Below are 26285 nucleotides of genomic sequence, written 5' to 3' on the forward strand. Positions count from 1 at the left end.
CTTCATTCAAGATTTTCTCCCCACTGCCTCCTCCCCCACAGTTTGTATAGACTCCAATCTCTGGCTCTCTGACCACAAGAGCATCCCCTCTGTGATCTCCTTGCTGCCTCCCTCTGACCTCGTGGGGACCCCAGCCTGGACTCTCCTCCACTTTCCACCAACCACTCTACCCTCCACTCTTTCCTTGCCCAACTTAAGAGTCCCCTGGAAACCACTTGAGCAACCCTCGCTAATGTCTGCTCCTCCCTTGCCTGCTAAGCAACCTCTACCTGGTCAACTCAACAATCTGCCCACAGATGGTGCTGAGCCCAGCTGGAGAGCAGCCCACCACCTGGGACCCCCACCGTGCCTCCTGGGGTCACTGCAACCCCATGACCTCTCACAAGCAAGAGGGCTCTAGGGGCCCTGCATATTCTTCCATTTCCCGTGGCCAGTCCTCTCCCCGGTCCCCATGGCAGCAGCTACACTTGAGACTTACCTTTCTCCACTGTCCTTAAACCTCTGGGACCATCCACCATCTCCCCTCTCCTCAGCTACTAACTTCACACCTACTTTGCATACATACCTATACAGGAACCCCCAAATGTCTTGAACAACTCTGTTTCCTCTGAAATGTGGGCACATCTCAGTCCCCATCTGGCCGTTCACAGCAGGATTTGACTTTGCTGACCACTCCGTTCTCCTTGAAACACTCTCCCAGCCCCCCCCCAAATTCAGGGCCACCTCCCTCTGCATTGCCTCACACTCTCTGGTCACTCTCTCACAGGTGCTGCCCTGAGACCCTCGACCCTCTGTTCTCTCTCCACCCCCCTGTCCTGGACCATCAGACCCATGCCATCGAACTTCACTTACAACAAGTTGTCCCAAGCCCCCAATTTACATCTCCAATCCCAGCTTCTTTACTGATTGTTCAGATCCATGTAGCCAACTGCCTGCTGGACAGCTCCTCCTAGATGTCTCAGAAACACTCAGACTCAGCATGATCAAAATGGAGCTGATGGCACAATCACTTTGGAGAACTACTTGGCAGAATCTTCTAAAGGAGAATGCACGCCCACGCCATGGCTCACAATCCCACTCCTCGTGTCCAACAACAGTGTATACATATGTGCACCAAAGCACATGTACAAGAGCGCTCACAGAAGCACTGATCATGAGGACGCCAAATTGGAACCTATCCAAATGCCCATCAACAGTAGAACAGCTAAATAAATGTTGGCACATTCAAATGCTGGAATACCCGCCTACAGTACTGAAAATGAATGATTTATCCAACAATATGGATAAATCTCACAAACATTATGTTGAGCAAAAGAAGCCAGACATGAAGGAGTACACACTGTTCACTTCCAATTATATGCAAAACTGAGCTGTGGTGCTAGGAGTTAAGACCTAGGGGAGCAGTAGCTGAAGGGAACAGGAGGGGGCATCTGAGTGCCAGTGACATTTCTCAACCTGGTACTCACCCTGGGTGCTAGTTACACAGCCATGTTTGGTTTGTGCAAATCACTGATTGTGGTTTGTGCACTTTTCTGCATAAATTTTATACTCCAATGAGAAGTTGAAAAAAACAGGACACATCCTCTTCCCCATCAAGCACCCCCTCTCGCTGGTGCTCTTTCTCTCAGAGAATGGTCCCAACTTTCCACGCAGTTGCCCAAGTCAGAAGTTGAATGTTATTCCCTGCTGTTCCCCGCTCCTTGTCATTCGCAGCCCAGCGCTATCACTCTACCTTCTAACCATGTCTCAAATTCACCCACTTCTCTTCACCTCCACTGCCTCTTCCTTAACCCAGACCCAGCTCCCCGCTCTCCCGTGCTTCTGCAGCAGCTTCCCAGCCTCCCATCTTGTCCTTCTGAGTCAACCCCACACAGCTGCCAGAGGGACCCTTCTGGAATGAAAATCTGATCTCCCCTGATTAAAAAAGTTCAGTGATTTCCTAAAGCTTCCAGATAAAGCCCACCCTCCTGCTCTGGAGTCCCAGGGGCTCTGTGTTCTGGGGCTCTGACTCCACTCCAGCCCCAGCGCTATGCCCCAGGAAGTCTCACTAGCCTTTGCACGGGCTTTTCCCTTGGCCGGGAACCCTCTCCATCCCCTCATCCCTGCTTTTCCTGGCGGAGGCCCACACATCCTTCAAGCCTCAGCTCAGATATCCTCCCACCTCCACAAAGGGTTTGGGCCCCCCTGGGCTGTCACAGCAGCATGTGCTACCCCCATCCCAGTACATACCACACTCACTGTAGTGAAAATGGCTGCATGTGTATCCACTTCCCCCAGTAAACCTTGGGCTCCGTGGAGGAGGCCATTGTGTGTGCCTTGTTCACTACTCCATCCCCAGAGCCTAGTATGGTAGAAGCTCAGGAAGGTTTTGTTGGATGGATGAAGGACCCCAGGAAGAAGAAAAACATCCAGGCTGCAAAGTGCTGAAGGCCTGGGGTTGGTGAAAAGGTAGGGGGAATTTCCCCCTTAAGAGACAAGAGTTCTAGAATTAAAAATCTTAGAACATCAGAGCTTGAAGGGACCTCAGAGGCCATCTAATAATCCACTTTTTGATTTATTAATGAGAAACCTAAAGGAAGGAGCCACTGGCTGGACAAGGATGGGTGGGAGGAGGGAGAGGCGGCAGCTGCAGAGTAAGGCAAGGTGATGATGAAAGTGAATATTTAGTGTTGACAGGGCTCCTACAATAAGTAAAGATAGGGCTTCCCTGGTGGCACAGTGGTTGAGAGTCCGCCTGCCGATGCAGGGGACGCGGGTTCGTGCCCCGGTCCGGGAGGATCCCGCATCCCGCATCCCGCATCCCGCATCCCGCATCCCGCATCCCGCATCCCGCATGCCGCATGCCGCGGAGTGGCTGGGGCTGGGCCCGTGAGCCATGGCCGCAGAGCCTGCGTGTCCGGAGGCTGTGCTCCGCAGCGGGAGAGGCCACAGCAGTGAGAGGCCCGCGTACCGCAAAAAATATAATAAAATAAATAAATAAATAAATAAATAAATAAAGATAACATTCCTTCTGGGTATGATGGTGGGGTCCCACAGGTGGCCCGCTTCCCAGGTCTCCCCAGTAGAGCTGGACTCGCCTCCTCACAATGACCACTAGATGGCGCCAGCTCACCAGGCAATGAAGAGAGCAAGGGCTGGCCGGCTCACCCTCTGCTTCCGTCCTCCTTCCTAAGTTCCTCCCCTCAGACCTGGCACTCTGTGAGACCAGTTGTTGTGGCCGTGCCCAGGTGGCATAATACTTAGGCTTCAGGGAACAGCTCGCTTCAACAAGGTACCTGTTCTCATGCCAGAGAGAGGGTGGGCAATGGACTCTGACCTGGGCATTGATTGGCCAGCACCGCCCCTTCTCCCTCCCACCAGCCTCCCAGAGGCACCTGCCTGACTGCCCTCCATTACCCCTCCACCAGGGGCAGGACTCTGGCCAGACTGATACCTGCTCATCTTGTTGGCTCAGGCGAGGTGCTGTGGGTGGCACTGGTCCCACAGTATCCTCTGGCAACCTCGCAGCCTGAGCTGGTAGGTGCCAGCCCAGTGGCTGGTGGCTTCAGTCCTGCTGGTCTGACAGGCCCCTTTGGGGCCATATGGCCCCATCTGGGAAGCTGCTCCTGCCCTAGAGTGGGACACCTTGACACCGGTGCCTGCTCCATGCCACCCCTTTTCCTAACCCCACAAGCATACCCAGCCAAGATGGGTTTGGGCCCCCTTGGGTTGTCACAGCAGCGTGTGCTACCCCTATCCCAGCACATACCACACTCACTGTAGTGAAAGTGGCTGCATGTGTATCCACTTCCCCACTAAACCTTGGGCTCCGTGGAGGAGGCCATTGTGTGTGCCTTGTTCACTACTCCATCCCCAGAACCTAGTATGGTAGAAGCTCGGGAAGGATTTGTTGGATGGATGAAGGACCCCAGGAAGAAGAAAAACATCCAGGCTGCAAAGTGCTGAAGACCTGGGGTGGATCTCCCTCTCCAGTATTAGGGAGTCTCAGTTATTCATTCAACAAACATCTACTGAGCACTGAGGACCTGCCCTCGGTAACTGGAAGGTAGTAGTCAACTGGACAGATGCAGTCCCTGGTGTCCTGGAGCACAGAAGGCAATGGGGCACCAGATACTAACCTCACATCACCAAACAATTGTTTAATTGCTCGCTTAAGCCCCTAATGCTGCAGTTTTAATCCACTTCTAGAACTCTTGGGCTTTCAGAGCAGAATGCAGCATAGAAATTATCCTAACATAACCCACCATCACCACCACCCTTTCATGATTCCAGGGTTCCGGACTCCCAGCCCAGTGCTCCTTCACTTTACTCAGGAGCGGCAGTGAGGAGGGAAGGGAGTGAGGCCTTTGTGAGAACCGCGTGAGGAAGACGACTCTCTGCTTTCTCTGAATTACCTGGCCCTTCTCTGTCTCGGTTGATGGATGGATGAATGAATGAGCCCCCGAGAAGGGGCTTATCCGACGCTTTGGAGACCTGAGGACTCCAAAGCAGACCCTGCCCGCCTCCCCCGCTCTCGTCCTGGGAGGGGGAGCCGGCCTGCCCAGTGCGCTTCCTGCCCCCAGCGCCGCGGGCTCTCTAGGCGCCCTCTTGGCAACAGAACAGAGGGCATCGAGAGCGGGTGGTAACTCGCCCCGCCACGGGCTCGGAGCGGCGGGCGATAGGCGCTGGGGGGACGCGGAGATAGACAGATAGCGCTCCCCTAGCCCGCCCCCCGCCCCCACCTTTCCCACGCCTCCCCGGAGCCACCTGGACCTGGCGGGCACTCCTGCCCCTCGGCCCGCGGACTGTGGCCCTCTGTCTCAGCCAACGGCAGCTCTCAAAGCCCTTAGAACCCTGGCAGCCCGCCGTGGCGGTCTGACTTTGGCAAGGGGCACAGAGCCCCCTGCACGCTTCTCTACCGGACAGAGTCTATGAAGGAGGCCCTTCCTCGGGGCTGGGTGAGACTTGGGGAGGCCGCAGAGGCCAGGACTGACCAGAAGGTGGCGCGCTGGCACCGCGTGTCCCTGGGACGCGTCAGCCGGCCAGGCAGGGAAAGGGGACAGGAGAAGAATTGACGGGGAGTCCTGGGTGAACGTTATATGCGGCTGGGAAATGATATTTGGAGGAGTTCCCCCTCCCCCCACCAAGAAAGGTGGAGAAACAGAATTGAGAGTGGAATGGATAAATGGGCTAAAGCGTTGGGAACAATTTGGATGCCCTAGAGGCCTGGCCTTGTGGGCCAGACAGAACTAGGAGGTGGGGGTCCCCAGGGAGCAGAGCCTCCTCTTCAGAGCTTTCTTGGGGGGAGGGGGTTCAGTGGAACATCATGGTTCCCAACTACCGGAGATCGGGAAGGTGCTGAGAGTTTTATGTACATAGGTTTACAACTACACGTTCACACCCAGACACCCCATCCCATGGTCCTCCACTCACACTGCTTACAGCCCCCCCCATATGCACTGGTACACTTTCTCACACTCACACTCCTGCACTCACATACATTCTCCGCATGTAAATGAACTCTGTGTCTACCGCGGAACACTTGAAATCCTCCCGTCACACACCTCAAGTACACCCGTCCCCTACACCTGATCTCTAAAAATGCCCACACTCCCCCAGTGCTGTCCCAAATACATAGAATCTGCCCCCAACTTACCGAAGCACACAGATATCCAGCCTGTGTCCCACCCATCCTCGTGGGGACCCCAGGTTCCCTGTTCCCTCCAGCAAGCCTAGGCCATCTCTGAAAGTTTTGGAGATAACTTTAACATCACCACACACAGGCTGTGCACCTCCACCCTCTCCATAAGCCCCTCATCCACACACCTGCCTACCAGGTCCTCTCCAATAGGACCCTCCCTGGACCCAATGATGACTTTCATAGGCCCAAGGCACTTTTGCCTGATGGGTCCCTTCCTCCATTAAGAATATATTTTTTAATTACACTTTATGACTGCATTGCTGTAAAGACAATAAATAGATTAATATACACTCAACCATTTTCTTCAACCTAAAATGTTCTCCTTTCTTCTGATTTTAAAAGAAATTAGAACATTATCATGAGCCCTGGGTCCTTCTACTTGGGGCATGTTTGTCTGCCTGTCATTCCCCCCCACACACACACCTTGGACCACCTCCCTCCACAAGCACCCAATAGGCAAATTCCCCTCCTTCTCTGTCGCACCTGAACCCACCTTCCACCCACAGCCAGAGAGACAGACAGACTGAAGGATCCTGGGGACTCTACAGATAGACACCCTCCTCCCACTCTTCCCTTAGAGACACTGGGGGTTTATCTGGGCTGAGGGAGGGATCCACAGGAGGAGGAACAGAGGGGTCTGTGTGAGTGAGTGTGTGTGTGTGTGTGTGTGTGTGTGTGTGTTGGGTAACAACAAAGAATGAGAGAGAGAGAGAGAGAGAGAGAGAGAGGAACGAAAGAGCTCAAGAGCATGTTTTGCCTGGAAGGCAAGACTTGCAGCCAATCAGAGCGCTGGGGCCTCCCTCTGCGACTCCACTATTGAGTCTATAACCGGCTGGCCGGGCGGAGCTGGCAGCATTTGACTGTGGCTCGGGACGCGACGAGAAGCGCGCCGCGACCGCCGGAAGAGCGGCGACGGTCTAAGCGCCCCTCGGCCGACCCTCCCCAGAGACGCGGCCGGGCCCTCCCCTTGCCCTCCGGACACGCACCCCCGCCTCGCCTCCTCCGCGTCCCCCGCGCTCCTGCCCGTTCCGGCGCTCCGGCCGAGGCCAGCCCGGGGGGTGGCGCGGCGCCCGCCAGGATGAGTGGCTCCTTCGACCGCAAGCTCAGCAGCATCCTCACCGACATCTCCAGCTCGCTCAGCTGCCATGCGGGCTCCAAGGACTCGCCCACCCTGCCGGAGTCTTCCGTCACCGACCTGGGCTACTACAGCGCTCCCCAGCACGACTACTACTCGGGCCAGCCCTACGGCCAGACCGTGAACCCCTACACCTACCACCACCAGTTCAACCTCAACGGGCTTGCAGGCACGGGCGCGTATTCGCCCAAGTCCGAGTATGCCTACGGAACCTCCTACCGGCAATACGGAGCCTACCGGGAACAGCCACTGCCCGCGCAGGACCCAGGTGAGGACCACGGGGTCGCGGGAGAGTGGGGGACACGGGAAGGTTCCCGAGCGAGAGAGAGAAAGGCGAGGACTTGGAGCCGAAATCTAGGGAGGCGCCCCGGGTAAGAAAGGTACTGTCCGAAGTTAGAGAAGGTGGGCTAGATGACCCCCAGAGGGGACAGGCGACCGTCCAGTCCCGAGACTGCGCGCCTTCGGGGCGTGGTGCGTGCGGGGCGCCGTGGTCCTGGGCGAGGATCCGGGCGAGCGAGGCGAGGGCGCAGGGGCTGTGGATGCCAGAGAACCTCCTGCTCCAGGTGCTCTCCGGGAACTTCAGCAGGCGGTCCTCCCTCGGGTTGTAGAGGGCTGGCGGGTAGGCAGCGGGCGCTGGAAGCTCTGCGACCCCGCTTTGGATCTGGGCTGGGGGGGAGGGAGAAAGGTGAGGGGGACACGGAGAGGGACCCCCTCAGAATTACCGGAACAGGGAAGGAAGCAGCAGCAGAGAGCGGAGAAACTGAAAGAGAGAAAAGTGGCGTCAGCGTAAAAGTGGAGAGACAAAGTGAGAGAAAGGACACAAGAAGGGAACCGAGGGGAGGGCGAAGGAAGCAGCAGGGAGTCTGACGTGTCCGCACCTTTTCTGAAAACCTAAAACTATCCCCAAATAAAAAGTTTAAAGAACAATAAAGGAAGGGCGGACGGCAGGGAAGGAGGGAGAGAAGCGACCGACGGCGTGGCGCGGGCGACAGGGCGGCGGGCAGACGGCGGCGGGAGCTGCGGAGAGCGCGGCGGCGGCCGTGCGCGTCCGGCGGTAGCTTGGCGCCGGGACCGCGCTCTGGGGGCGCGGAGCTGGGAGCGGGGGAGCGCCGCGTCGCGGGCGGCCTCCGGCCCGGCACTGTGGCCGCAGCTCCCAGCCGGGGCGCCGGCGGCGGAGCGAGCAGCCGGGAAGTCCCGGGGTGAGTAGGTGGGCCGGAGGGTGAGGTGTCCCGCGGGGCCCATGGGGGCCCCGGGGTCGCAGGCCGAGGCTGAGCCGCCCACTGCCCCGTGCGTTGCCCGCAGTGTCCGTGAAGGAGGAGCCGGAAGCCGAGGTGCGCATGGTGAACGGGAAGCCCAAGAAGGTCCGAAAGCCGCGCACGATCTACTCCAGCTACCAGCTGGCCGCCCTGCAGCGCCGCTTCCAGAAGGCCCAGTACCTGGCGCTGCCCGAGCGCGCCGAGCTGGCCGCGCAGCTGGGCCTCACGCAGACGCAGGTCAGTGGTGGGCGGTGGAGGGCCGCGAGGACTCGGTGGGGCCCCGCGGGACCCCGGGACTCCCCAGGCGCCGCTGAGCCTACATGGCCTCTTAAGTTCCCCGCAGGGCCTTGAAACCCTTGCCTGTGGGTGGAGGGGCCCCCAGATCTCAACCTCTGTTGGAAGTTTGTGCATTAGCACGTGTACAGGCGTGCATATTTGTGAACCTGTGCGACTGAGTCTCTCACAAGGAGAGGTGTCCTCCCTGTACCCCAGAATCGCCAGCTCCCACAGGCCCCCAACAGTGTGGGTCACTCACAGGGTTGGTCGCTGATAGGAGTCTACTCCGTGTCTCCCCCCAGGCTAGGCGTGTGTGTGTAAGAGGTGTACATATACGTGTATTCATGTATATATTTGCACACAGGCTAATGGATCTGTGTACATGTGGGAAAGCACACTTAAGGAGTGAGACCTTTCAGGGGTCACTGTGCTTATAGATGGCAAGGCAGATGTACTTGACTGGGCACAGGGGTGAGTGCCTGTACAAAAATGTGTGCTTGTATCAAAAGACTGCATTCCTGCTCAGCACCCAAATACTCCACCCCTTTGTGTGTGCCGGGAGCCAAGAACAGAGGTTCCCCTCAAAGGCGGACAGGAACTCAGAGGTGGGACTCCCCCCACCCCCAGCCTGTCCCTAAAGCCCCCAGCAGCCTGTCACTGCTCAGGGGAGGAGTGGCAGACGCCTGCCTCCCTAAAGGTGTTGACAGGCGGGCCTGGGTTGCGGCTGCGTGGGGCCTGGTCCGCCGGGAATCTGGGTCACCCGGTGAGGAGCTGATTCATTGTTTGTACCAGTCATGGGGTGGAGAGCAGCCGGGGGAGGGGGAGAAACCCCAAGGGAAATTTGGGGCATCATGGTTCACCTGCGCCTGAGTCCCCAGGTCACCCCCATTAGCCAGCCCTGGAGGGCTCCTGAGTGTGTGAACGTGGGTGCTCATGTTTGCAGGGTGTTTATCTGGCTGTATCTGTGCATGTGTGTATCCCTGTAGCCTGGTGTCTCGTGGGTGAAGCTGTGAGTGCGTGCGTTGCGGCGCACGGAGATGCTTATGGGGGTGTGCATTTGTCTCTGCGTACCTGTGCACCTCTGCTTATGGGTTTCCAATGTGAACAAAATACCACAAACCGCCCATCTCCCACCTGGGCTGCCTTTTATTCAGTGCTTTACTATGTCAGTAGTATGGCTGGCTGTTCTGAGCTCTTTATTTGTCTTAACTTCTTTGAGCATCACAGTACCCCTGTGAGGTAGGTAATAGTGCTCCATCATCCCCATGTTGTAGATGAGGAAAGCAAGAACCAGAGAGGTTAAGTAGCTTCCCCCAGGTCACACGCTTAGTTAAGCGGCAGAGCAAAACGTGGACCCAGGCAGTCAGGAGTTCCTGGCCCACGTTCTGTCCCCGACAGAAAACAGACGCTGGCCTGGGGGCTCGGGTGCCTGCGTTTTGCCCGGGTCTTGTGTGACGGTGGGTGCTGGCCTTGCCCTCTCTAGGCTGGGTTCCCTGATGGGTTTTCACTCAGCGTTCTGCGAGGCTAACTAGCTCCCCCTTTCTTCTCTGGGGCAGGTGAAAATCTGGTTCCAGAACCGCCGCTCCAAATTCAAGAAGCTGTACAAGAACGGGGAGGCGCCCCTGGAGCACAGCCCCAATAACAGCGATTCCATGGCCTGCAACTCACCACCGTCACCCGCCCTCTGGGACACCTCTTCCCTCTCTACTCCAGCCCCCGCCCGCAGCCAGCTGCCCCCGCCGCTCCCGTACAGTGCTTCCCCCAGCTACCTGGACGACCCCACCAACTCCTGGTACCATGCACAGAACCTGAGTGGACCCCACTTACAGCAGCCGCCGCCTCAACCAGCCGCCCTGCACCATGCCTCCCCCGGGCCCCCGCCCAACCCTGGGGCTGTGTACTGAGCACCCACCTGGCCTGAACCTCTCACGAAGGAACCCCAGGACCAAGCAGAAGGCGCCTCCGTCCTAGCGGACACTCAGGAATCATCGAGGAGCTGAGAGGACACCCCTTTTCCCCCTTCCCTTGCCCCTTCCTCCAGGGACCCAAGAGCTTCCAGATGAAATTTGCATGGACCAAGGATGCCCCCTGAGTTTCCCTTCCCCTGCCTAGACACTGGGGTGCCCCTCCAGATGTTTGGGAACTTCACTCCAGCTGGGACAGCTGTTTCCCTTCTGCTCCAAGAGCCTGGATTGGCTTTAAATGGCTCATCACCTTCCAGATTCTAAAACTTAGTACCGAGTCCCTAGACTGGATTCCTTGGGCACTGGGGACACTGTGGAGCGTCTTCAGGTCAAGCCTGGGCTGGGGCACCAGGCACTGTGGATTCTGGGACCTGCCAGGCCTAAGCTCCTGCCACGGGGACCTGGGCTGCCCCTTAACTGAGCATTCCCTCCGCCAAAAAGACATTGAACCTTGAGACTGGGACTCAGGGTAGGGACCTCAACGAGCCCCGCCCTGAACTTTTAGCCCTCATTTAGGGTTTGAGGGTTAAACCAAAGAAGAGCCCCCAAGTAAGGGAAGCTTTTAATATTTGCGGCTTTAGAGAGAACTCAAGGAGCACCTCCCCTCCCCCGCTTTGGTCGGAGAGGAGGGGTGGATCCCAGGCACCCTTCCCGAGGACCCATTTCTTCTTCCATGTACAGGACTTTGCACAACTTTGGTTTCAAAAGCTGTTGAAAAACAGGACGACAAAGGGCATTGTTAACAGATAGGACCAATCTCCCCTGCGTGGGTGCCTCTGCTCGCCCGCACCCCACCTATTCCTCTCCTCCAGTAAGTTGGCAGTTTGGGCGCCAAACCCCAAATCTCCAAGGCAAGACAAACCCCAAAACACCCCCTTTCTGGTGGCCTTGGAAACAGATAATTCCCGCCGAGACGGAGAATGTCGGGTGAGGTGCACGGGGCACAAGGGAGGGGTTATAACTCGGTGCCTTTAGGGGTGAGGGGTGGCTGTCTGAAGGGTCAGTGGCACTGCCCCTTCCTGGCCCAGACGCCCCCCAGAGCTGACTTTCCTCCACCCCTGATGTGGTCGAACATCGAAGGAAAGGAGAGGTAGGAGACTGTAGCTATATATATAGTATGTATTTTTTTTAAAGCAACAGAGAGAAGCAGCCTCCTCCCTACTGTGGTTTCCTATTTATGTGGCCCTTTCCTCCTGGATGTACCTGCCTGTGCGTCGTGAGCTGAGAGAAACAGATGTGGGCTCCGGCTGGATTTGGGTTTGTGGGAGGCGCAGGCGAGAGGAGAGACGTGGTGGATCTCGAAGAGTCCCACCCCAGGGGTAGAGGAACGAAGCCAAGTCCCACCCCCTCCCAGCCTTCTCATTTCTGCTTTCTTATTGGACCCATCTTTATATATAACATTAATAAAAAAGAAGAAAATAACCACTGAGCTCTTTGAACTGGAGGCTAGAGGCAGGCAGCTCTCGGCGGAGGGCCGGGAGTTGGGGAAGGTGTTTGGTGGGGAAAGAAAGCCCTCTGAGCCTCCAAGGTCTCCTGGGGGAGTCAGAGCCCTGGGGACCTACTACTGGGGCTCTGGGCTCAAGGACTGGGCTGAGCCTGGCCCCGGATATGAGGTGCTCCTGACCCCATGGCTGCCCCCACGGTCTGGGGAGTGGAGGCTCCCAGCCCTTGGCCCCCCTGACTCCACTCTGCTTGGTGGCTTGGCATCCCCTGCCAGCCAGCAGCCCTCCGCCACTGCCACCGGGTCACCTCAGGGCTGCCCTTTGATCTCGGGCTCACGGGCAGACGCGCTTGCACACGCGTGTAAACCGCCTGCCTCCATGCCCTGGCCCCTCACCCTCCTGTCTATCCCTTTCAGCGGGGCTGAGGGTGAGACCTCAGGCAGGGGGAACACCACTGCTCCCACAGCTGGCAGGGACCCCAGGCCATTGGGACCCAGGCTGGACCAAGGAAACAGACACGGGGTTTCCACGTTGACCTTCCCTGGGAGTGCTCGGGCCCTGACTCAGAGCCCTCTTGCTGCTGCGGCTGCCGGCCTGGGCCAGCAGTGCTGCCACCCTCCTATTCCAGCTGCCAGACTCCGAGACTCTGGGGACAGAGAGCTGGAGGTGGCAGTAGGAACGGAGGGGTGTGTGTGTGAACAAACGTCTTGGCACAGATGGGAGACAGCGTGAATGCACATACACACTTGTGAAGCCACCTCTCTCGCTTATACACACACACGTACCAAGAAACGCATCTCTCTACCATCACACATACACGGACTCCCACCTCAGGCAAACGTGTTGCCCTCTGAGGCCAGTACACAGACCCAAACACACACCTGAGACATGGTAGCATCACGCAAATATACAAATCGTACATTCCAAGGGGTACACAGGTGCACACACACATCGCTCAAGTCACCCGACCATCACACGCACACACACACACACACACACACACACACACACACACACACAGAGGTATAGGCAGCTCCCTGTACTGGAAAAAGTCTCGGATGGAGAGTCAGCAACACCACCCAGCAGCCAAAGTGACCCAGCTTAGCCTGGAACCTCTCTGTCAGAATCTCAGTTTCCTCATCTGTCAAATGGGAACAACAATCCCCACCCTTTTGGCCTCTGTGGCTACGGTGAGGCACAAAGCAGAATAAGGATGAGAAGGGCCTTGTGGAACAGCAGGGCTCCAGAACGTGGGGGCCCTCCCGCCCTCACCTCACCCTCTGCCTCTCAGAAACTAGGCCTCCCCTCCCACCACGCCCGAGGGTGGTGCAAGGGAGGAGGGCCTCCAGCCCACGGACGCCAGCCAGGCTGGCAAGGGTTAAGTGGCAGCTGCCAGGCGGGGCTGAGCTGAGCAGTTTGGGTTGAGGGCTGCGTGCAGGCAGGAGCAGCGAGGCGGCAGCCGGGCAGACTTACTGGAGACACTGCATTTTATTAGGACTGGGCTGCCAGCAAAGGGAGGGAGAGCGGGAAAAAGCGCAGAAAGAGAGAGGAAGGAAGGAGGGAGGCTGGGCGGGCGGGCGGGCCGCTGCGGGATGAAAGGATGTTGTAAGCTCCCTAATTCCTCCCTGCTCATCCCTGCTCCGTCGGGCTGGATGAACTGCCCGGGTGACCTCCCTCAGGGTCAGCCCCGCCCCTCACCTCCCCTTCCTCCTCTCCTCACCTCCAGGCCAGGCAGGTGGCCCTCTTCACCAGCCCTGGTGGGCAGGAGAGCCACGAGGACAGGGACTTGGGTGGGGGACCTGGCAGAGTGCCTAGAGCCCATCTTGTGCCAGGTGCTTCTTGACTGCACCCGCTGCCTCGTGACAACCTTCAGGGAGGAAGAGGCGGGCGAGGGAAGCCCAGTCTGCCCTGAGGATCACTGTTCTGCAGACCTTAATAAGGGCTGGATTTGCTAGACTCCTACTCTATGCCAGGCGCTTTGCATGTTATCCTCGCCACAGCCGGGGAGGGGGGTGGTATAGTGCTCAGTTTTCAGATGGGGAAGCTGAGGCTCAGAGAGGTCCAATCTCTGTCAAGTTCACATAACTAACACATGGCAATGCTGGGATTTGAAGCCCGGTCTGTCTGGAGAATGGGTTCTCTTCATGGGCTTTTCTGCAGCTCAGGTTACTAGACGCCAGGGCAGAGTGTCAGAGAGCTGGGCAGCTGTGCCCACCCCAACCCTCCAGCCCTCCTCCCTGAGTTCTTCGCTGGGAGAAGTGGAGGTGGGAGGGGCTGGGCTTCTTCCCCAGGGCTGATCCTTGGAAAAGCTTAATGCTGTAGTCAGGAATGTGCACGCTGGAGTCAGCTGACCTGGAGTCAATCCCGCCTCCACTACTTTACTCACTGTGTGATCTTGGGCAAGTCACTTAACCTTTCTAAGCCTCAGTTTTTTCGTCTGTAACATAGGAATAATGCTACCTGCCTGGCAGGTAGGTGTTGCAAGGACTAAATGGATAATATGTGTAAAACGCTTCACGAGGCACCCAGCACATGGTGCGTACTGCTCGGTGTATCAAAGTTGCTGTTGACGATGGTGACAGTGGAGGTGGGGCTCACTACCCACCTAGCCTCCTGCCCCATCCCACCCGCAATGTGCCTGATTCAGACCCAGGCCCCTGGCTGCACTTACCACATTGGTCGATGCACCGATCTCTAGATGCGCTCCAAAAAGGATTCAACCAATATTTATTGAGCACCTGCTCTATTCCACGCACTGTTCTAGGAGCCGGTACCACAGCTGACTGAAGCCTGGGGAAGGGAGGCACAGACCTGGGCTACGAGCTCCATGGCCAGAAGCAGGGCCCACCCTGGACAGGCCCCCAGCTGGGCAAACCTGACGCAGTCAGGGGGACTGGATGGGTTGTCAGAGGAAAGGGCAGGGGCCGTTGGTGGTGGGTGGGAAGGAAACGTAGAAAGCCTTCACGGGGGAGGTGGGATTTGAATTATGCCTTGAAAGGAGGATGACAGCATGACGGGCAGAGATGGGGGGTCTGGGAACATACTCCCTGGAGACCCCACCTGCAGAAAAACTCCTCTCCTAGGACTCACGGGGGAAGCAGAGGAAGGAGGCTTGTGGCGGAGCCTGAGAGCAGGAGCCTCGAGGGCCCTCACGGGTTGGCTAGAGTTGACGCTGAAGGGAGGGGAGGCGCGGACCCAGTGGGTCCTTAAAACCTTCCCCGGATGCAAGGCTCAGGGTCTGGCGCTTCCCAGCCCCCCAGATGTGCTGGGAGCCACGCTGACTCTGAGAGCCTGGAGGAAGGAAGCTCCTGCCCCTCTACTGGAAGGAGACGGCCCCTGGCCTTCTCACTTGTGGAAGTGGACGAGAAGGATGGTCTCTATCCCTGTCCTTGAGGCCCCTCCCTTTAAGGGGTCCCAGGCACTAATGGATCTTAGAGACCTCACCCCAAATCAGCCTCTGCACACCACCCGCCTGAGCAACACACCATCACTACCACTTACTCCCCAGACCAGCAGAGCCCCCAACCTCCGCAGGGAAGGGACTCTGGGCAGCTGAGGCCAACCGGACACTTGATGTGCAGCCTCCCAGCCTAGGGGAGGGCTCTGGTTCGCCAAGTCAGGCTGAGTTGCATCAACCAAGCCCGGAAGGGATGGAAGAGGAGGGCGGGGGGAGAACAGAGAAGGGGAGGAGAAGGCAGAGCCTTCAGCCAGCACCCTGGCCTCGGTTTTTCCAGCTTTAATTGCAGCGTTAATCACCTTAACAAGCTGTTTACCAACCGCCCGGCAGCCTGAGGCTGGGAGGCTTAGAAGCCAAAAAGTGCTTGGAGATGAGTTTCCTTGGCCCCAGGGAAGGGGGGCGGGAGGACGGTGTTTATGGGGGCCCTGGTGGGGCTTGGGCCAGAGGCAGCAGGTTGGGGGGATGGCAGAGAAGGCTGGAGCCAGGGAGTCAGGAAGGCCAGCCTGCAGCTCTTTTCAGGGGCCCAGTCCCCCTCCCCCAGAAGTCAGTTCCTCAGGGTAACCTTCATGGACCCCCAGCCCGGGCCCCCAGCCCCTGTCTTTGTCCTTTGTCACTCAGCCATGCTGGTCACTGCTAGCGGAGTGATTCTTTCCAGGTCCCCAGTCCTAGCTCTGTGGAGGCAGAGCCTGTGCCTCACCTTTACTGTCTCGTCCCCCGCTTATAGCACTGGGCATGGACCACGTGGAGAATTATTGTTCACCCTGGGGAGGGTTGCTGGGCTGCAAAGCAAGGGGCCTGGGGAAGTCTTTTATACCAAGGTCCCTGGGGGCAGAGCTGGGCAGGGTTTGAACTGGGACATCAAGCATGAGGGCAGGAGCTTTGGTGTGTCCACCCCATGCGCGGAGCGCTGACTGGAGAGCAGGACGCTCAGTGGACATCAATTGCCCAGATGATAAGTGAAAAGAGCTCTTGGGACCCCTCACACAATCCCTCCCGCTCCCATCAGATGAGGGGGTGTGGGGCTGAGGGGGGAATGATAACTGTCCCCCCCCGGCTGTTGGGGGTCAACCAAGACAGTGAGAGGAGCACCCGGCACCCAATCCCCAATCGCTGCTCCTGAGCAACTGAAGGAACTGACCGTGACCGCACCCTCACTAGGCATCATTTCTTCGGGAAGTGGCCCCAGAGCGACTGTGTTACTTGCCCAAGGTCACACAGCAAAGGAGGAGCAGTGAATTTAGGAGTCCTCCTGGCAGAGGAGAGAGTGTGGAATTGGCCTGCTGAGCCCCAAGGTGGGCTGTCTGAGAGAACGAGTGACTTAGGGGCCCAGGGCAGCTGGGATAGACACCCTGGTAGGAGGCAAAGCTGGGGAGGGGATGGAGAGGGGGCGGGGCCTCAAGGCCCAAACTCCTGGGTTGTGTCCTGGAGCAAATGGGCGCAGGGCTGGCCATGTCTGCTGAGCAGGCAGGGACCAGAGGCTCCACACCGTGGAGGGTTAGGTGGGGCGGGGGAGGGGGTATCCCCCCACTCTGGGCAGTTCATCTCGCACCTGGCCAATGGCAGTGGCAGAAGCAGCAGCAGCAGCGTGCCCTTCCCTGCGCACTGAGGGCGTCTGGCCACATCATGCAACGCGTGTGGCGTTGTCCCATGCCCACCCCTGGGGCCAGTCAGGCCTGCCCTGAGCTCAGGAATCACCAGTGGGGGAGGGAGGGTGACATGCCCTCAGCTAAGGGAGGGTAAGGGGGAAAGCTGAGGAAGCAGGAGGCCAGAGGAAGCAGGAGGCTGGCTGGTAAGGAAGGGAAGTCTCCCAAGTGCAGTCTCAGATCCTCCCAAGATCTGAGCAGTGAAGATGCTAAATGGAGCACCTACTGTGCACCAAGCCCCCAGCCAGGTGCTTTTACAGGCACCATCTCAACTGCCTGGCAAGGGCAGTGCCATTATTATCCCACTTCCCAGGTGAGCTAACTGCGGTTCAAGAGGTTCAGTAGTTTCCCCTAAAGTCCTCCAGTCTAGCCTTCTGAATCCCTGACCTGTGGGCCTCTCACCACCCCATGACCTCTAAGCCTGAAATGGAGAGAAAGCAGAGAGGGGGCCAGGCTCAGCTTTCTGTACTGTTCCCAGATCTGCCCTGTGCCCTTAGAGACACCAGGGTGTCATAAAGTAGGACACACATGTGCAAACACCCAGGCACACGTATGAATACTTCTGAGCTCTAACCCTGACTTTGACGCTTACTCACTGTGTACCCTCAGGTACACAGTCATTTGCCCTCTCTGAGGCTCACCTTCCTCATCTATAAAATGGAGCTAATCATATGTATCTTTCAGGATTTCTGAGGAAATTAAATAACACATATAAAGGGCTTAACACAAAGCTTGGCCCAGTGATGGAGCTCAATAAACTCTACTGTCAGTTCTAGATGAAACCAGCTTTTATGCAGTTAGGACACTCCTCAGTTGACCTTGGGAGTTCTAGGTGCCCTCAATGGGCCCAAAGTTGACCCTTCCTCCTAATGAGGGGAAGTCTCATATAGAATTCCTCCCTCTACTGGGAAAGTCCTTTCTTGATTCCAACCTAAGTCTGCCACATCCTTCAGATGTAATGGAAGGACAGCCACCCAGGACAGACCCATGTGCTGGGCCTTAGCACCAGCAGAAGGGAAGAGGGCAGAGTTTAATCCAGGCACACCTTGTTTTGTTGTGCTTCGTTTTATTGCACTTCACAGATATTGCCGTTTGTTTTTGTAACAAATTGAAGGTTGTGGCAGCCCCGAGTTGAGCAAGTGTATCAGCACCATTTTTCCAAAAGCATTATTTTTAAATTAAGGTATTTTTTTTAGACATAATGCTATTGAACACTTAATAGACTACAGTATAGTGTGAACAACTATAGTGCAGTGTAAACCTAACTTTTCTATGCACAGGGAAACCAAAAAATTTGTGTGACTCGCTTTATTGCAATATTCATTTTTATTGTGGTGGACTAGAACTGAACCCACAATATCTCCGAGGTATGCCTGTATCTTTCAGTTACTAATCAGCTAAAGAGCTGCTTCTCCACATCTATATACTTGCAGTGGTTCATTAATTTGTGTTTCCACTGCAACAGGAATATTTTCCCTCATTTATTGGAAGACTAGTGAACAGCATCCTATATCTATCTTGTATCCAGCCACTATACCAAAATTTTCTTACTTCTGGAAGATTTTTCCCCCCTAAGGTGTCTTGAGTTTTCTAGGTATACAATCAAATATCAGTAAAAAGAAATCTTTTGGTTTTTCTCTGATTTTTTTTGTCTAGCAGGAGGGATTCTGGGGTTATAGCAGAGGTAATCTTTCATGAATGAAGAAGTCAGGAACTTCATTTGCCTCTGCATTAACTCTGATCCAGGCAGGTATGGGATGATCTCACTTCTTCAGACACCTTCTCACCTGGGCTGCTCAGAGGGCTGTCCTGGAAGCACAGTCAGAAGTCCTCACCCTTTAGCCAGTGTCCTGCGTAACTTCCTCCCCTCTTCACAAAGCAGCTTCTGTCCAGCCCACCCCTCTCTCTGTGGGGTGTTTGGGGAAGACAGTCAGACTAGGGTTCTGCTCACAGGTGGAGACCAACAGAGGAACAGGGATATCTGGACAAGACACCTCAGGGACAGAGAAGGGTTTCTTGCTTGGCAGTCAGAGATAACACTAACAACGAATCCTTGCTGAGTCCTGACTGTGTTATAGTGCCTTTTATTGTTTTAACTCATTTAGTTCTCACCACCCTAAGAAGCACATGCTATTCATTATTATCTTCATTTCCCACACGAGGAAGGTGAGGTACAGAGAGGTTAGGAAACGTCCCCAACTTATATAATGTTATAAACCGATGTTACCTCAATTAAAACAAAGAAAAAGGGGGGAAAAAGGAACTTGACCATGGTCATAGAGTTGGACTTGAACTAAGGCCTCTGGCTTTCATTTTTTTCTTGTGTGCGTGTCCCTGGGGACACTATACTCTTCAACCTTATGTGGTAAGTTGGTGGGACAGAGGAGGATTTAGGCGGATGGGGGAACTGGGGCAAAGGAATAGGTCACCATATCCCCTGGCATACCTGGCGAATCCCCTGGCATACCTGGTGTATCCCCTGGCATAACTGGTGAATCCCCTGGCATACCTGGTGAATCCCCTGGCATAACTGGTGAATCCCCTGGCATACCTGGTGTATTTCACAATGCACCAAGAGTTCACTCTCCCTGTCTCCATGGCCTTCTTCCTTTTTTTAAAAAATAAATTTATTTATTTTTGTCTGCGTTGGGTCTTCGTCGCTGCACGCGGGCTTTCGCTAGTTGCCTTGAGCAGGGACTATCTTCGTTGCAGTGTGTGGGCTTCTCGTTGCGGTGTCTTGTCTGTGTTGCGGAGCACGGGCTCTAGGCACGCGGGCTTCAGTAGTTGTGGCGCACAGGCTTAGTTGCTCTGCGGCACGTGGGATCTTCCTGGACCAGGGCTCGAACCTGTGTCCCTTGCATTGGCAGGCAGATTTTTTTTTTTTTTTCCCAAGGCCTCTTACTGTTGTGGCCTCTCCCGCTGTGGAGCACAGGCTCCGGACGCACAGGCTCAGCGGCCATGGCTCACGGGCCTAGCCGCTCCGCGGCATGTGGGATCTTCCCGGACCGGGGCACGAACCCGTGTCCCCTGCATCGGCAGGCGGACTCTCTACCACTGCGCCACCAGGGAAGTCCCTCCATGACCTTCTGAGATATCATTCTGATCATTATCCCCACTGCACAGTGAGGAAATAAAGATCCGGAAAGGTAAAGTGACTTGCCCAAGGCCTCTCAGCTGTGTGTCTGCATTCCAGAGACTCCATGAAGTTTCTCTGGATGCGGAGACACATTTTGCTTTCCAAGGGGCTGGGGGAATAATTCTTACTGTTTGGATGGGGCTGCCAAGGGGCTGGGAGTGGGAGGGAGTTGAAGCCAGGGATGGTCCCAGGGCAGATTCAGGCTTTGGAGAAGGAGGTAGGAGGACCTGAGGACGTCACCAGGGGTGGAAGAAGCCTGCATTGGTGGATCCAGCTGATCCCCCTGGGCTTGGGGAATGTGACAGGAGCCCAGCAGAGGCATGTCAGCAGCCTCCCACAGTCTGGCTTCCCCCAGGATCTGTTGGAGCAAAGAATTCCCGGTGGCTCCAGGGCTGGGAGGAGGAGTTTGCAGCAGGCCCCAGCTTGCAGGGGCAGAAAAAGCAGCTCCTGGGGCCAGCCTGAGAGGAGTGGTCTGGTGGTTCTGTGGCAGGCATGGTGGGAAGTGGGAGGGATGGGACCTGGGCAAGGATCCCATGCCCCCATTCCCACTTAATCCTCTGCCCAGCCCCACGCACTGAGGCCTTCCACCCCAAAGAGAGTGGGAGCACCAGGCTTGGGGAAGGGGTGGTCAGGCAGAGAAAGGAACCACTGAGGGGAGAGCCCCCCAGTCGGAGAGGGGAGGCCAATGCCCTGCTCTCTGGCAACCTCCAGTCTGAGGAGGAAGCACAAGTGCTGATGGGTCAGGCAAAACAGGACAGAAAAGATGATCGCGGGGAGAGGCTTCTAGGCCAAGGGGATTCCTGAGCAGAGAGGGGAAGGAATGATACCCTCCAGGGAGCCTCATGACTGGAGTGGGATAATCTAGATGCCATGCTCCTGGCCTCATGATTTGGCCTGTATGTTATGCATCAGCTTGAAGTGGGGAGGGGGAGAGAATGGGGGCTACAAGCCAGAGTGGAAGTCCTCAGGCTGGCCAAAGGATCTGACCCAAAATTCAACTGAACTCTGAAAGGGCATGGTTCAGATGAAGCTCAGAGGAATATATTCCACATATGTTCCACAGAAAGTAGAACCCTCCCCTGGAAATGAAGTAACCTCTCCATTTTGGGGCCAGAGAGACTGAAGGCCTGGCACTGCACAGAGGTGAATCAGAAACCTTGGTGTTTGGAGGAAGCTTGAAGCCAACTCCTTTCCCTTCCTGGGCTGGCAGACACATCCCCCAGGATGCCACTGGGGCTGAGTACCTTAGAGACATCAAACTATGGGGACTGAAAAGAGCTGCAGAAGGCATCCATTCTGGTGGGAGAAGCAAAGCCCTGTACTCCGGGAGCCTCCAGTCTGATGGGAGAGACAGGCTGTGCTTTACAATGCCCCAGACTGGAGTGGAAAGTGGTGGTGGATACACATCAACCCCTTATACACACACACACACACACACACACACACAGAGGATTTAGGAAGAGAAATTATCTAAGCTTCAGAGGGGGTGTGTAACTTGCCCAAGGTTACACAGTAAGTAGTAACCAAAGCAGTGCTTTCCTCACCACCCTGTGACCCCTGAGGTCCCTCCTCCTTGAGTTGCTGTCAGGGCAGGGGCACTGAGGGTTCAGTGGAGCCCTCCGAGAGGACAGCCTTTGGGTTTCTGTGCCAGGGCTGGAATCTATGGCTACATCTGGGAGCCACAGGATGTGCCAGGAAGGGCTGGGACGGGAGCTCTTGCTGGAGCTCAGGAAAGGAAGCAGGCAGGGCTTCAGGGAACAAAGAAAATAAAGTTATAATCAAATTATCAGGTTCTTGGCCATTCAGTCTCTCTCCCCAACTGCTTACCAGGGAAATATTCTCAGAAAATAGGAGATGGACAGCCAGGAAAGGGGCGTGGGAATGAGAAGGGAGCGGGAGAAGCTCACACATAGGGAAGCTAGTCTGTGCATTTCTGGGGATGTTTCAGTCTATTTTCGCATGTGTTTAAGTCCCTGAGCATTTCCTTCTTGGTTCATCCCTCTGTGTTGTGCTTCACTCTGTGAATACATAACCTGGGAGTGTACTTCTCTGTATATGTCCATGTACAACCACGGAAGGCTTCCTGTACACATGCTCACGTGTGTCTCGCCTGCATCTCTGCCCACTCCATGTATGCTGTTGTGTGTGTGCATGCACTTTGTTCTATGGCAATGTGTGTGCCCTTATGATGCCCCTGTGCCTGGGTCCTTGCATCTGCCTGTCTCTGTGCATTTGTCTGGGGCCTTTGTACTTTGAGGTTTGGGGTAGAAGAAACTTTAATTCCCCCCTTTTAACCAATCCGGGCTGGCCAGGAAAGGGGGGAGGGGAGGCATGAGGAGGCAGCCACTTTTCTCTCTAACTTTTTTTCACCTTGGAAGGGGAGAGACAGCAGTTGCCCAGGGACTCGCTGATAGGATTTCTCCCTGGCTGTCCCAGGTCCAACAGCAATGCTACTCAGAGAAGGGGTGGGAGAAAGGGCTGGAGAGGGGAGACTAGGGCTGAAGGGTCCCTCCTCTCCACTCCTCCTTGGCATGGGAGAAGCCAGGAGACAGATGGGAGAGAAGGGAAGATATGAAAGAGGAATACTTTAGGGTCAGTGAATTTTTCTTTTCCACCCTTATTGTTAAAACGTTACTCATTTCTTGGAACAGGGGATCCCAGGTGAAGGGGGACCTTCGACCCTTGAAAACCAGGGTACTTTGGGAACAGGGTTCAGAGGAGTTTTTGCAGAGGCCTGAAGCCCATCCCCACACACTGGTCCCAGCCTCCTACCTTCCACCCCAGTCCCCTCTAGGCACCATACCCACCTCCACCTCCACCTCCTCCCAGGCCAAATGAGCCCTGGCAAGGAAAGAGTTATCCCAGGTGAATTAGGGGTGGGAAACACCTGCAAGATGCCCCTCTGAAGGAAGAGGCTTCAGTGGTCCCACGGACAGAAAGCTGGGAGGAGATTTGCCACCACTACAGTCGTAAGAGTTGAGGCTGGATGCCAGGCAGAGCTAGGACGCTGATGATCAGATCAGGGGAGGAGAGAGAGTGGGTGCATCATCACCTCCTTGGAAGCAAGAAGTCAGTGTATGTCCTCTCTGGCCTTTCCCTGCTCTACCCACATCCTTTACAAGTTCTGGGGAAGTCCTTGATCTCTAAGGACTCATCTACACAGGCCTCAGCTACCCGGATAACATTCCATTGACTCTGGATACAGTCCCAGAGGCAAGTTCAGGCATCCAAACTCAACTGAGGTTTGGAGCTGAGTAATCAGCTGCTAGGGCTATGCAGACATTTTGTTGGGGGAACAGCCAGCTCCGCACCCCACCTTGCAGGGCAGATGTGTGGTGGGGGAGGGGCGGTCTGTCACTCGGTCTTCCCAGCCCCCTCCCACCACCGCAAGCTCCCTCTTCCCACCTGCAAGTAATTTGGCCAATGGGAGGGCAGTTCAGATGGCAGTGTGGAATCCCTCTAGATCTGTGTGTGCTTGGTGGGGAGGGGGCTAACTCCTTCCCCCCAGACCCAGTGTGCCCTTTTCCTCTTCACAGCAGCAAATTACTTGTAATTATCTCGCATTGAAAGCCTTCAGGAGCTGCTCCCAAAATTGCTTTAATTGAATTAATTGAATCTCATTTTGTTGGGGGAGAGATGGGGGACATGTCTTAAAATAGCACGTGGGGAGAGGGCAGGACAGCTCCAAGTCAGCTTTCCTGTGGCTAAGACCCGTGCAGGTGAGAGAGTGGGCTCCAGGCTCAGCTGCTTCTAGATCCCGGCGCTTTTGCATTTAGGACCTTGCCTGTGTCCTGCTCTCAAAGGTGATGCCCGGGATGTGTGGAGTTCTCTAGTCTCCAGCCCCTTTTCTCCTCCTTGCCCTGGGGAGGCAGGTGGGCTGGAGGCAGGAGGTGAATGGATGGCCGTGGCAGTGTGAATTCAGCATCGCTGTGACCCCTCCTCTTCGATAATCATACAGCAGCTATAAACACCATTTATTAAGTGCTTGCTATGTTCCAGGTACCACGTCAAGCATGTTACAAGCACCATCTCATTCCATCACCACAACCGCACTGGGAGGCAGGTCCTATTAGTGTTCCCATCTTAGGGGGGAGAAAAAGGAGGCGGAGAGAGAGGTTAAGCAACTTTCCAATAGTCACACAGCAGAGCAGGACTCTTTGGAGGCCAAAACCCCAGTTCTAAACCATTCAGTAGTGTCCCCCCTGCCTTTTTTTTGCGGTACGCGGGCCTCTCACTGTCGCGGCCTCTCCCGTTGCGGAGCACAGGCTCCGGACGCGCAGGCTCAGCAGCCATGGCTCACGGGCCTAGCCGCTCCGCGGCATGTGGGATCTTCCCGGACCGGGGCACGAACCTGTGTCCCCTGCATCGGCAGGCGGACTCTCAACCACTGCGCCACCAGGGAAGCACCCCCCTGCCTTATTGACCCAATTTTCCCAGAGAGGTGTCCTCACAGGAAGAAACCACAGCCTCCCTTTCTGCAGCTCCAGCGGTTTGTGGGAAGGGAATGGGGTACCTCTTCCACTGGGGTTCATTTCCATCAGCAGTCAGGAGCCCAGGGAAACTGGACCAGCTCCCAAGTGGACAAGGATTCCTGTTTCCACTGAAAAGGGAGGATGGATGGGTGTAGGGAAGAGGGGGCACTGTCAGCTCAGCTGGCCACTGGTTGGAAGAGTAATTACACTCCTTCTGCTACTTGAGTTTACAATCTGGGCTGTTGTTTTAACGATGCGACTCTTGTCCAATTAATCTCACCTTTGGAGGCTTTCCGAGATGGAGCGGTAGATCTTATCTCAGGTCTGTGGAAAGAAGAGTGTGCAACCTGCCGTGGGAGGGAACAGCCGCCTTGAGGACCTGTGGCCTCAGAGAAGACCCAGAGGAGGAATCTGGGGCTGGGGCTACCAAGAGAGCCGGTGGAGCTGGGGTGTGTGGCGAGGGGCAGGAGAAGGCATCGGTGGGGAGGAAGAGGAAGGCGTTTCTCTTCCTGGCATCCTCATTCCTCACCGCTCCTAGAGCTTGGCTTTGACCCACCCTGTGCCATTTGCCACCCTCAGGAGACCCCTCCATGTACATTTTGGGGAATGGGGGTGGCCGCTGACACGTAACAGGGCCTAGGAGGGGCTGATTGCAGCCCTTTTGAGGTGGGGGGCTCCCACTGACTCTCATAACCCCTCTCCCCTACATAAGACTCCAATTTGGGCTTCTCTGTGGCCAGCCTGGGTTGGTGCGAAGTGCCTGGGTGGGCTTTCCAGTTTGCCTGGGAACAGGTTTAGGTAGTAAGAAGGAAGCTTGACTTGGGAGCTTCTAGTCTGGAACTGGAGGCCCCTCCCCCAAGGCCTCAGGCCAGGCTGGGCTGGATTCCCTGAATTATTTGCAGCCCCTGTCCTCTGTCCCCCTGCTGCTGGGTGCCAGGTGCACGCATGCGTACATGGGTGTGTGTGTGTGTGTGTGTGTGTGTGTTGACTATGCCCTCACTGCCCTCTGTACTTCCCTTAGCCTGGCACTTCACACAAGTGGCTGGTCATTGTCTGGCCTCTGTTAGCCCACAGGGTCTGCCTAGGTCACTTTGGCATCTCCAGTATCTAACACAGAGCAGCAGCTCTACACATGTTCGTTGGATGGAGAAGTCCGGTTCCTTCTGGGGTTTCCCTTCTCCTCTCCCTCCTGCTCCCCCTTCCACTAGGTGAGTTGGGGCCTCTCCACCCCAAGGAGCTCACTTCTCCCAGGGGAGGACTGGACTGGGTCAGTAGGTGTGGCCTCTCCCAAGGTGAGCAGGGGCTCTCCCTGGGCTGAAGGTGGGCACAGGGGGCTGTGAAGTGCCTGGCTCCCTCCAGAACTGGGCCAGGAGAGAATGTGCTGTGAGGATCACTCAGACGTTGATCATTCCCTGTATTAGCATCTTCTGGTTTCACACTGGAGTGTCTGAAAGTATGGATATTACTAGAACATTCCAGAGCTAGAACCGGTAAGCCAGTTAGTGGTAGAAGAGGATCCAGTGCCTCTAGTTCAGTGCTGGAAGAGTCAGATGGGAGAGAAGAGAAAGCTGAGCAAATAACCCCTCGGCTCCAGAAGTCATGACATGAACATACCTCACAGCCAAGGCCCAGGTTTCTGTACAAACTTGAATCTCTGGATGCTCATGTTATGGGGGATGGTAAGAGCTTGGGGGGCTGCTAGTCAGATTGGTTATAAATATGAGCAGTTCTATTCAACAGAGACAGCTGTGAGGAGCTAAATTGCTGGGCTCACCCCACCTATGTGGGGGCATCTCTACCTACACTTGTCCCCATTCTCCCCAA

At 55.9% G+C, this 26285-nt stretch overlaps 1 protein-coding gene and 1 long non-coding RNA gene across 2 annotated transcripts; both read left to right on the forward strand.

The window, feature by feature from the left end:
• Positions 1 to 6758: 6758 nt before the first annotated feature.
• On the forward strand, positions 6759 to 10583 carry DLX3 (distal-less homeobox 3; the record flags this gene model as incomplete). Its single annotated transcript, XM_079726356.1, has 3 exons — positions 6759 to 7083; positions 8118 to 8308; positions 9904 to 10583. The coding sequence occupies 3 exons, from the start codon at positions 6759 to 6761 to the stop codon at positions 10249 to 10251; spliced, it is 864 nt and encodes a 287-aa protein (XP_079582482.1). The 3' UTR covers positions 10252 to 10583.
• A 323-nt stretch (positions 10584 to 10906) lies between these two features.
• Positions 10907 to 11733, forward strand: LOC307067226. Its single transcript, XR_013811414.1, has 2 exons — positions 10907 to 11122; positions 11446 to 11733. It is a non-coding gene; the product is annotated as an uncharacterized lncRNA (long non-coding RNA).
• The last annotated feature ends 14552 nt before the right edge of the window (positions 11734 to 26285 follow it).

This window comes from Hyperoodon ampullatus, assembly GCF_949752795.1.
Source record: "Hyperoodon ampullatus genome assembly, chromosome: 19".
NCBI lineage: Eukaryota > Metazoa > Chordata > Mammalia > Artiodactyla > Ziphiidae > Hyperoodon > Hyperoodon ampullatus.